The sequence below is a fragment of the Sabethes cyaneus genome, chromosome 2 (assembly GCF_943734655.1).
Source record: "Sabethes cyaneus chromosome 2, idSabCyanKW18_F2, whole genome shotgun sequence".
NCBI classification, from domain to species: Eukaryota; Metazoa; Arthropoda; class Insecta; order Diptera; family Culicidae; genus Sabethes; species Sabethes cyaneus.
Window position 1 is genome coordinate 142411982 of NC_071354.1, and position 12153 is coordinate 142424134.

Consider the following 12153-nt stretch of genomic DNA (forward strand, 5'->3'; position numbering starts at 1 on the left):
CGTACCGTGCCAACTCGTGTTATGGGCAATGGCAAGGTACCTCTTAGGTACCTACATAAATCCGCTAAAGATCGCATTTTTCAGTCTTGTGATTCAAGGATATTTTACAATCTGCAGAAATCGCACCTGAATAACGGAATGGTAGATTCCAATTCGCCTCCCCAAAGGTTAATTAACATTGTGCAATGCAAATTATGTTTCATTCTCTCTACTCAAGTTTTATATTCAAATTGACCATTAGTAACATAACCTTTGAGCAGAAACTCTGTTGAACTAGTTCATAACGAGTTCGGCCCTTTTTTACAAGTTGCATGAAACTACCTACGAGTTGTTTGGAAGGCCTCATGTGCCCTATTTACAAAAAGGGCCATGGACTCGAATGCAGCAATTATAGGAGCATTCCTCTCCTCTATTCTGCATACAAAATTCACTTCAGCATGCTGTTTCATAGACTGATTACACGCAATTTTTGTTGGCGAATACCGGGGCGATTTTCGAGAAGGACGCTTCGCGATGGACCATATGTTTAAAGACTTCAAGGTGGCGTACGATTCAGTTTCTCACTTATCTATGTTTACCTTCACAATCACATTTTATTTGGGGTACAGTTACTCTGTTATACTTAATTTTCAAGATTTCTGCCTAATTTTGATAAAAAACAAACTTTTCCTATACCTCTCCATAACATCTTACTACCATTCATCCGGGAGCCCAGAAAAGTGATTTGATACCGTACGAGAGCCAGGAACTGAATATGTTTGCGACATTTCAATTCGAAAAAAATTAATTTCGCAACATGAACGCAATAAATAAAAACAATGTTTATCAACTATTTATTGGTTCAGGTGTCAAACGATATATTGCGATTAGCGATAAACACAAAAGAAACTGAGGCAAAATTGGGCTGTTTCCGAAATGTACAATATGCGTTACAAAGTAACGACAATTGTTGTATTGATAGTTTCAAGCATACTCTCACGCATTGCGCGTGATGAAACACTAGCGCCTACTTCTGTTATTTATTATCAGAAACTAGAGGCGGTATCATATTAATTCGGAAGTTTAACATTTTGAGCACATGTGATTGAAGTCGATGATGAATTCCGAAAATTGACAATGTTATAGCTATTTGTACCACGCGTGTCTGGAACGATTGCACAGCGAATAAAAACTTCAATACCGTTTTTCTCGAAACCAGGTTTTCAAAGTCGGTACCATAAGAACGGCTCAAGCAATTCTTTTGCGTCTTTTTTTGTTTCAAAGCCAATAAAATTCTCTAGTGTTTGACCCATCCTTTTTTCGATATTGCAATGTTTGTATTTTTTGGAAAAGTTTAAAGTCAAATTTTTCGACTAAAAACCTGACTTTTATGTTTGAATGTGCACCATTTTGTTATACGTTCGAATTTCAAAAAAAGGATCGGCCAAATTCGAGATAATTCAATATACTTTCATGTCATTTTGGAATTTTTTATTTCTGGTAAGCGCCAGAGCGCCAATCCATGGTATCGAGAAAAAAAATATTTGAACTAAGGGAAAAAATATGGTGTAAAAGCTACTATGCCCCCTTAAAGGCAAACATACTACATGAAAACATTACTATTTTCCTGTGATAACGGTAAACATTTCTCGTAAAATAATACCGAGATTCTCGTTGTAGCTTGAAAGCTGTTTAATTTTTGAATGTTACGAGTTCTCGGCATTTCGGGGTTTTTTTCCGAAACTTTTACCGAGATTTCAGCTGTTGGGAGCTTGGTAATTTATTTTACCGGATTCGGTAGTAAAATGTAAGTGTGTAGATTTAGCCTACCTAGTTCGGATTCAATAGGTAAGTAATCGCTTGATGGACTTTAATAGGTAACCAATTAAAGGTAAGTATTATTTATGAAACCTCCATACCTAGTTCCAGTATAAATTCTAGCTCGCCAGCAAATCGGCATCAGTTCATCGCTAACGTTTGAATAGCAAGTGCGAGTACATTTATACTTTTTGCAAAATGGAATTCATGAATAACAGATTGAAGCGCGGATCGGAAAATGGTGAGCAATTGATGTTGTTTCTGGAGCAATTTCAGAACTTGGAAACAGAGCAGCGCCAGTTAGAATTCCAAAATCAACAACTCAGCGAAGAGAACCTACTGTTACGCAATGCATTACAAGGGTTTCAACAACAGCTATTCGCAGCGGAGGCTGCCATTGCGCAGCTGCAACACGAAAAGGAATATATGAAACTTACGGCAAATGCATCGTCATGGTTAATGGCCCCTAGCAAGTTACCCGATCCTTCAGCCGAAGAATTAAAACAGCGGCCATCAGTTTCCGCTATCTCATGGGAAAAAATTCAAAAACAGGTGCTGAAATATGTATCTGAAGGTCGCCATGAAATGGCCATACTACTATGCAAGGAAGCTGTGGCTGAATTGGAGATTGTTTGTGGACATGATCATCCTGATGTTGCGCCCATATTGAGAACCTTAGAGCAAGTTTATCGCGATCAAAGCAACTACAAGGAGGCAAACAAGAAGTTATAAAACGAAGAAACGTTACACGAAAAATTATAAATTACCTAATTAATATGGCTGGCAAAGGATGAAAGTAATTAATATGTTAAGGCATGATGGATTATAAATAAATATTAAATTTTAAATATCAGATTTCGTCGTTTTTTATGCTTTCTTATGCCCCCTTTCACCCCCCTTTGGACTCATCACAGCGACCAAGACTGTAGATCTATTACGATATCGTCTGGGTGTTTGCTGTAACCTGCAATGCATATCTTTTTTGCTATTATCGCTATTGAGTGAACGATAAGCTTATAAATGTATAAATGTTTCATGCGTACTTGTATGTATTGAGTTTACCCTTCCTTCAATGCTTACTCTACTATACCCACCTCGTTTCACATAACAGTGCTTTCCCCAATTATCCCCATTTTGTATATCAATAAGATTCATCGGGATAATATAGAATTCAGCATGGAGAAAGGGTGATGAGGGACCTGAGAATAAACCCATGCTAAAGTCTCTTTGACATCGAATTGCGTGATTCTACTAGGATTCGAACCCACTGCCATTCGCTTGTCAAAGCAGACTAACCCTGCGGCTACAGAGCCCCCCTTCTAAAAATTATCGAATAAGAAATGTTAATAATAAAAACAAAATTAGCTTTATTTGTTACGTAGCCGTTTTTTAATGTCTTCAATTTTAAATTTTTTATGAACTCTCAATTGGCAAAAAACACTTTTTACCATTGTTATACTATAACACAGATTTGGGAATTGGTCGAAAAACACGAAATCGACTCACATATACCAATCGATAGGGTTCGATGAACTGAGCAATGCCGAAGCGCGTGAGTGTGTGTGTTTTTTACGAGTAGGGAAATCTGCTATCAGACACCTGAGAAGACAACTCAGTTAGTGTGGGGTTGGTTATCCCGACCCACTAAAACCCTACTCGAGTCTCCAGCCTCAATCCTTCCTGGCACCACCTTATCGGTATTACTTCAGGGAGGGGCTTTGTGCTTACCCAAGGAGCATTTTTGTTGTATAGTAGCTTATCAAACGCTTATTGTATTGATTTTAGCTATACAATAGTTGTATAAGCTACTCTTAAACAAAATTGTTTGTTGGATAACGCACCCTCTTAGATAACATCTGGACTATGGTAGATAGGCTATTTACTCGCCGTTGATCGGCTCTCCAGCGGTTTTGTAGCTCGAGTACAATCTGGGTAGCAGCCACATTGACCGCCCCCAGAGGTCCGAGCTAGAACACATCCTTTGGACTAAATTATCCGGAGTAGTGTCCTGTCTGCTCACTGCCATCATGTTGCTTCTCGCGCCCACGAAACGAGAGCATATGAAGAAAACATATTCTGCAGTTTCCCCATGCATTCGGGACACGCGGAGCACGCCGCATGCCCGAGCTTGTGCAGATACTGTCTAAAACAACCATGCCCTGACAGAATCTGTGTCAGATGGATGTTGACTTCGCCGTGGCGCCTGTTGACCCACCTGGATACTTCCAGGATAAGTCGATGTGTCCACCCACCTTTTGTGGAATTAGACAATGCCCGCTGCCATGTGACCATCGAGGCCGATCTTGTCGTATTCCGTATGCCTCTAGTTCCACATTGGTTGAAGCACTCTACGACTTCGACGATGATGATGCCGATAGGCATCATACCCGCTAAGACGCAGATTGCGTCATGTGAAACTGAGCGACTCTCGCCACTCTCAAGCACATTAGACGATAGGTAATTTCCAGCTTACCTAGATAGTTTATGGTTCCTAAAGCCAATGACCACATCGGTCCGCCATACCTAAGTATAGACTGGATCACATTGGCTAATAGCCTTCGCTTGCTGCAGACATCATATGAGACAATGCCGAAATAGTTGTGGAAGCCTTCTTGCAGGCATAGTCGACGTGGCTCCCGAACTTGAGCTTGTCGTCGACCATGACTCCCACGAATTCTAAGGACCGCGCTGATGAAATAGTTTAGTCGCCGACGCTGATCTTTGCTTGCTGCACCGACTTGCGGTTGTTCGCCAGGATAACCTCCGTTTTACGACGCGCAAGCTCCATTTTCCTGGAGCGCGTCCAATCTTCAACAATGCTTATAGAGTGAGCAGCCGTCAACTCAACCTCTCTGATAGATTCACCGTAGACTTCCAAGGTGATGTCGTCCGCAAAGCCGACAATCACAACCCCTACCGGGAATTTTAGCTTCAACACCTCGTCATACATGACATTCCACAATACCGGGCCCAGTATGGAACTTTGCGGAACCCCTGCGATGATTGGAACGCACTTCTGACCCTCCACCGTGTTATAGCACGCGATTCTGAAAGTAATTTTCCAGAATCCTGTACAGCGACACCGGCGCTTGGACGTTCCTTCCGAAGCGAGTTGACTATGGATTCCCAACTAGCGCTATTAAACGCATTTCTCATGTCGAGCGTGACAATTGCGCAATAGCGTATACCCGTCCTCTTGCACTGGATTGCCACCTCGGCTGTCTTAGTGACAGACAAGCTGGTCGAAGCAAAACAGTGTCATCCACTGGAGATACAAAAAAATAAACGTTTGGTAAAGTTTCGATCTGGCGGAGGCGGCAGTATACCAGCGGAAAACTAGAAAGGTGCAATTTGAGAATATTCGTTTTTGAAACTTATCGCAGATTGAAGATATTATGGCTTTGTTAGCTACTGCTGCGCCAATTTCATAGATTTAAGCTTCGCACTTTTGCACCGCGGTATTCGCACTTTTGCCCTGCTAGTGGGGTAAAAGTGCGATTCGGCACTTAATCAGAAAAATGAAGAATTTATTTTACATAACACTATTACCCCAGATGATTTATAGTTGAATATGAAGATATTGAGTTATTTCATCAATATAAAATATATTTTACTGTTTAACTGTTCTTTATAACACATGAAAATTGAACGTCACACATATGCCCCGCCCTACTCTATATCATTAATATTGATTTTAGGCATTTTTACTTTAAGTTTAAACGTGAAAACCAAATCTATTCTTGCTTTTAACATATACGTTAGGCCATTACAAATATTTTATAAAGTTTTTGTCCTTCCGGTGTTCGGCCACTGAAGGGGGGGGGGGGGGGGGCGAAAATAAAACAAAGTGAATTGTTTAATCGAGCAAAAAAAAACTTGGGCTTAAGTATTTTTATTTAAAGTTTAAACGTGTAAACCGAATCTATTCTTGCTTATGATATATACGTTATTATTTTCTATGCAAAAATCTACGAAAAAAGACAAAAACGAAGGAAAATTTTTTTGGATGATTTTCGGAAATTCCATTGTTTGAATTTCCATTTTTGTCTCGTGCTAGAAGCGTAACTCAACTTGTACACTCATTTTTCGAGTTTTTCATACTGTAGAGCCCACCGACAATTGATTTTATAAAAAAAAATTGCCTCATATCCTACAAATTAATATTGATATTTTTTAACAAATAATTAAAATCTGGTTAATATCGGTATAAATAGTTGTAAATTATATTATGTTAGGCACGATTGCTCATAACTTTCAAATTAACCATCCAATCAAAAAACAAAACAATACTGATCTATGAGGCTATGTTACCTGCCAAATGAGACTGATAGCGCATAATCTAAATGGCGAGATCGATTCACCGACAATTCTATCTGCTTTGAGCTACCGTGCGTCGCAACGCTCCCTCCGATCAACCGGACTACTGCAGTCGAGTTTTCATCGAACAACTTTTGGATGAAACGAACCAATAACTGCCTGCATTCGAACTTTCTCTGCAGTTGAAACTCTCTTTGAGTTCAGCGAACCTTCACATAAGTTTGCACAGAAATTATCTAATAGTTATTTTTTTAAGCATGACTTTAATATTCAATATTTCTGTGTCAGTTGAATTTCACAATCAAATAAACAAATAAATCGGTTTGGCCATCTCTGAGAAACGTTCGACTAATTGACATCTTGAAAAAGTACATTTTTAAGCATAACTTTCTAACTGCTTGATTGTCTTCGATTAAACCCCTTTCCCAAACTTTTGCGGTAGCAAGACCTTTTATTTGATCCTTAAATTGTTGAAATCGGTTGAGCGGTTTCGGAGAAACCGTACCGCCCAGTTAGCTTCGGGGTATACGATGCTGGCCTAACAAGCCAGTCATCATACGTTCGAATCTCGGCTGGGAGGTGCTGATGTAGAGTCAGTAGGATCGTTGCACTAGCCCCGTAATTGGCATGTACTCTAATAACCGGCTGCGAAGTCTGTCGATAAAGAAGGGTCAAGTTCTCAACAAGACGTTAACGTTTATACCCAGGGCTTTGGTTTCGGAGAAAATTATGTCACGTAATTTTCACATTTTTGCTTTATAAACAGACCATCTGGGAAATTTAAAACGAAAAAAAAACTTACGCATCGTATTCGAAGAGAAAATTCAATTTGTTTGCATTATAAGAATGTGTATGATAATTACGATTCTCTAAATTTCAAATTGAACCAATATAGCACTAGATAGCGCAACATACTAACAGACGCTTATCGCCAAGCGTTGTAACTTTTGAATAGTGTGCAGCAAACTACTACTCATCATTTTAGAATTACAGACGCCGGCCAACTCTAAAAGTTTGTAATAGTGGCAATGTAATCTAAATAGCCAATTTCACTAGCCTAGACAATACAATCTATGGCGCTGCGTAGGATTCCATCGGGGGGTTAAAGTCTAATTCTGCGTCTGATTACTGGACAGTCATCAGTTTTAAGACTCATTTATTTTCATGGCAATGTATGCATACACCAATCATCAGGGTCATTTTCTGTCCTACTTTTTAGTTTGTAATTAGGGATAGTTTACAGTTTAAAAGTGCGTACATGAGTAATAGTAATTAATTGGCCGAATTGGCGACGGAGTGGCGTTGGCATTGCACTACGTATCGTCTTCGACAACTGGGCTCATAACCCAACGCAGAGAAGGTAAGAGTGGAACGGAATTGAATGAATGGAAACCTTCCTTATCAAGCAAACTGTATTAACAAAATAATTACTCATGCACTTGAGAAGGTTTGGGTTGAATATTATGATTTCATAACACTAGTATTTAGACCAAAATTATCTGCCAAGCTAAGCTTCCATGTTTTTTTTTTTCAAACGATCGCCGAATTGAAACAATTGGCGAAAATGGAAATTTGTCCTAATTTTAAATCATACTTAGGAACAACAACGCGTAATATTTGTCTTGACAGGGTAAACCACAAATAGCTGTTAATACGTAAAAAAAACTGACTTTTAACGTTATTAAAATTATTATTACGTAATTGTTTACATCCCATATTGTCAAAAATAACCCAATCCCAAATAAATGAATATTTCCAGGCGAACTTAAGTTAAGTCGTATTGCTATAAATAGTGTTTGAATATTAAGCACAAGTATTAGAAATATCTCAGAGAAATAGTTTATGCTAGTGTAATCAGCATTTAATATTCGATCCAATATCTTTTTTGTGGAAGGTATAATAAAGTTAAATTATAAAAAGTTCTTTACTATTTCGAGGTTACTAAAACCTATAGTTATAGTGCAATACATTCATCTAGCCGGATATTTTTTATAAAAAATTTCCAAAACAACAACTTGAAAACAACTAAACCAAACAGGACAAAGGAAAATTTGTAAGTCAAAGTCAAGCAACATCAAAACCGTACCGTCAACCGTGTATTCCCAGGCCAAACATACCGGCCATGTGAAAACAACGTGCTCTTATCGGCAGTACTAAACCGTTTGGCATGATAAAAATGGTTTTTCGGCTGATGAAATACGCCGCCAGTATTGCAAGAAAATTTCCATCCGAACGCGATATCAATCATCAAATTCGGGTGGAAAATAACCACTATTAGCGGCATGTAAAGTTCAAAATGAATGATTCAGCTATCGACGCACACTATTCTAGTACTCCATTCATGCCAAACGAGCCCACTTCACGCAAGAAGATCCCCTTTGCAAAGACAACTCTGTCGACTACGGAGGTCTGATAAGCGTTATAGCCAGCAAAAAGAACCGCAAGAGCTCCCAGTGGAATATAAATAAATGCCAAATGAGCACGAGCGAAACCGTGATAGCGCCTTAAAACCCAAACAAAATCCGGCTTGCTCCGGAGCGCCGCTGCTTGCTGAACTCTATCGAACCGGCGAAAACGACCGTAGTAGTAGCGTCGCAGTGAAGAGTACATAAAAAGAAGCAACACTATTTCAACGAGTAAAACTCGAAGGACTTTGGAACAGCAAGTAAACATCAAGTCAACGATCACTTTCGGCATAAATCCTTCAGGATGGGTATGGATAACACTCACCTTCAGCTCAAATACTTTGATTGTCAGACGGCACTCCAACTATTAACTCCTGGTCACATGCTTTGTTCACTGTATTATTTGATAATACAAACTGAGCAACGTGCCGGTGGATTTTTTATGACTGCCGACGTCCGCGAGCGGCTGTAATCCAGATTCCTACGAATAAAAGAATATCCCAAGTGCATCGCAAAGCCGACAAGCTATTCAGTCCTCTCCTTGCTGGGAGGCTAACTAACTGCGCCATTAAGCGACCCGGCTGAACTGTAGTGCCCGCGGAAAATGTTTATTCGCACGTCACCGGTGTTCCTCTCTCTAACAGGTTTGATTAGTAAACAATCCGGTCTGGTTGCTCTTGTCCCAGAAGGTAAACAGCGACAGTCGTAGCAATTATAATTGCTACAACCTTGATAAGAATGCCCACTCCCGCGCTGCTGCACCGGTGGTGGCCGGAATATTTGAAGTACACTCCGAGGAAACGTAAATTTTCAAAGGACGGAGCCTAATCCAGTTCAAATGTTTACTTCACGCTCGGTTGTATGTAGTGGTAAAATATTACCGATATGATCTAAGTCAAAGCAAACAACTTCAGTTACGACTGCATTGTGTAATCACATTCATTCATCGATAATTCAACGGGGGGACTTTTCGAGTGCTATTGTTTGTTTATTTTGAGTAGTTGATTGTTTTGACAAATTTCGAATTATGCTTAAAACAAAATCCAAATAGTAGTTATAATGATTATAAGAATTGTATTAAAAAAATAAACAAATCAAAGTTTAAACGCGTCATCTTAAAAAGACGAAGACGCGCCATCTATTCGAAGACGAAGAAAAAATATTGTGCCGAAAAATTGTGCTTTATTTTTTTACTATTGGACCTACCATCAACTTATTCATGTATTCATATTGCAGATAAAATATTTCGATAAAATAAGTATAAAAAAAACTTAAGTACAAGGAATAGTAGAGATGGATATTCGAGAGAGGACCGATTCGTTGGAAAATGCTTTAGATTCGCGCGTACTTACTACGAAACAAAGTGACAATATCAATGAATCGTAAATAGGCTTGCTTTGCTGTTTTTGCTCAATTTTTGCTTTATTAACTACAGTGCCTAGCGAAATAAAATTCGAAAGAATGGTGTATGGGACAATTGCAGAGTTATTTATTATCTACAATATCGTAGGATGGAAACGGTACAGCTGCTCGAATTTATCGCACTTCCTCTCCTCCTAGCGGCGTTTTGTCTCCTGGAAGCGCCAGATTCGTTGCCTCCGTATCTGTCTATAACGTTCCACTTTCTGCTGGGATCTACGCTGCATTATTGCGCGTACGGCATTCTTCTCATCCAATATATGCTGACATTTCTCGTCAAACTATTCGATTCCGCGCGGCACTAGATGCTATCCGCTACGCTTATAAAGGCTATCACAACATGGTCTGATTCCGACTGGTTAGTTGATCTCCAGGTTGACGGAGTTGATGGAGGTTATACGGGAAGCAGATATCACCTATGATCATGTTCTTGTGGCTGTGCATTATTCGTGTGTGTTGCCGCAGCTCTGGTAGATGCTATAACCATCCCCCGGCACACCTGTTATAGCACAACGACGACTAGTTTGCGACTCTTAAGTTCATCGCAGAGCACATGTGTATTTTCAGAGACCAGCAATTCCGAGTTCCGTATACCGAGGTTCAGTACTGATTATTCTATTTCGAACTACTCATTACTGAAAACTAGGAGCTGTTTACAGAGTTTTGTAGTAATAACAACATTGTCATTGGTGGATCGCTCTTTCCCCATAAAGATCAGCACATAAAGTCACGTAGGTTTCCTGCGACGGCCGAACAGAAAACCAAATTTACCACATGACGAAGAAGCCTTCTTGTCTTGCGCGTCGCACATGTCTGGTGAAACTGTCGAAGAACAATGGACCGGTATCAAGAACGCCTTCATCTCGATCAGTGACGAAAACCTCGACAAAGTGCGCAGCGTGCTGAAGGAGTGGATTTCGGATAAAACTTAGATGAAGATCGACGAGCGGAGAGGCGCGAAAAATGCCGGCACTGGGCGAACGCGAAATAGATCAGCTAAGACATCTGCCTGTCAACGAACGCCGAACTGGAGAGGACTGTTAAACGAGCTTGTAGGCGAGAAGGAGTAACCGCCGCCGCTAATAGTGATATCCGTTTGTTTTACGATATTTCTCGCCGCCTAAGTGGCAGAGTTGGTCAGCTATTGACTGGCCGTACTGAACAGCTTAAGGGATGGACTGAACATTTTGAACAACTCTTCCGAGTTTCAAATGTGAAAGACCAGCAAAACCAGTAGCGTATGACGCAACAGTTCGTCGCACTAATCGCGTCAACGCTGAGGCACCCTCACTGGCTCAAATTGATGCAACTGCCAAAAGTATGAAATCCAACAGAGCGCCAGCGATAGACTGTATTCGAAGACCTCATTACTAACAAAACTGGCATCTCTGCTATTTTCCCATACAAAAGTCATGCGTATCCATCAGTGGTGCTTCTTTTAACGAAGGAGGTAAACTTTGCATGAGTGTTAGTAAGCTCTCCAAAATTCTGTATTGGTGTTTGTTCGGTTATGTTGGCATGGCGGTATGAATATTAGCAATCACTCACACAGATGCATCCAGGGACCACCTTGACCCGTAGAGCGAGCTACCATCAGTGTCTCCCGAGTATTGGCAGAGCTGCCAGCCTTCTTGTTACATGGGTCTTCGCTGTATTTCAGCCCCAATAATTAAAGCTAATCCATCTTTGTCTCTATCTATTATTTTCAGCAATATATCGGAAACCACAAATTTCTAGTGGATTGGATAGAGCATATTGTCAAAGTCTATAAAAAAGGAGACCTAACTAAATGCGGTAGCTCGCGTGGCATCACGTTGCTCTGTATTACTCTCAAAGTATTCTCTCCGGTGACAGCAAACTGGATACCGTTCTGGCCAAGTAGATCCTATCACAATGCTCCACATTATATTGAAGCAGATCAACGAATTCCAGGACTCTCTTCTACTGGTGTTCATTGATTTCGAAAAAGCGTTTGAATTCGAGCGACTCAACCACGAAAACATCTGGGGTTCATTTAGGCGTCTATTTCATTGAGGCTTTTTTTTTGTATGGGCTTATCACTTTGACCACAACATTATTGATCTATTGTAATGTTGCCCGGGTGTATGCTGTATTCTGCACTGCATTTCTGTGCTTTATCGTTAACGATAGTTAATGAGTAAACGATAAGCTTATATTTTTTTTTATGCATGCTTATGTGTTGAGGGTTTTACCC

The 12153-nt window shown here is 40.1% G+C and overlaps 1 protein-coding gene across 1 annotated transcript; it reads left to right on the plus strand.

Moving 5' to 3' along the window:
• The first annotated feature begins 1995 nt into the window (after positions 1 to 1995).
• LOC128736101 (kinesin light chain-like) lies at positions 1996 to 2529 on the plus strand. Its single transcript, XM_053830582.1, has one exon. It carries the CDS (start codon positions 1996 to 1998, stop codon positions 2527 to 2529), a length of 534 nt encoding a protein of 177 aa, XP_053686557.1.
• The last annotated feature ends 9624 nt before the right edge of the window (positions 2530 to 12153 follow it).

Bases quoted from the DNA above. Each gene is read 5' to 3' on its own strand.
- LOC128736101 (XM_053830582.1), top strand. From the start codon at position 1,996: ATGGAATTCATGAATAACAGATTGAAGCGCGGATCGGAAAATGGTGAG.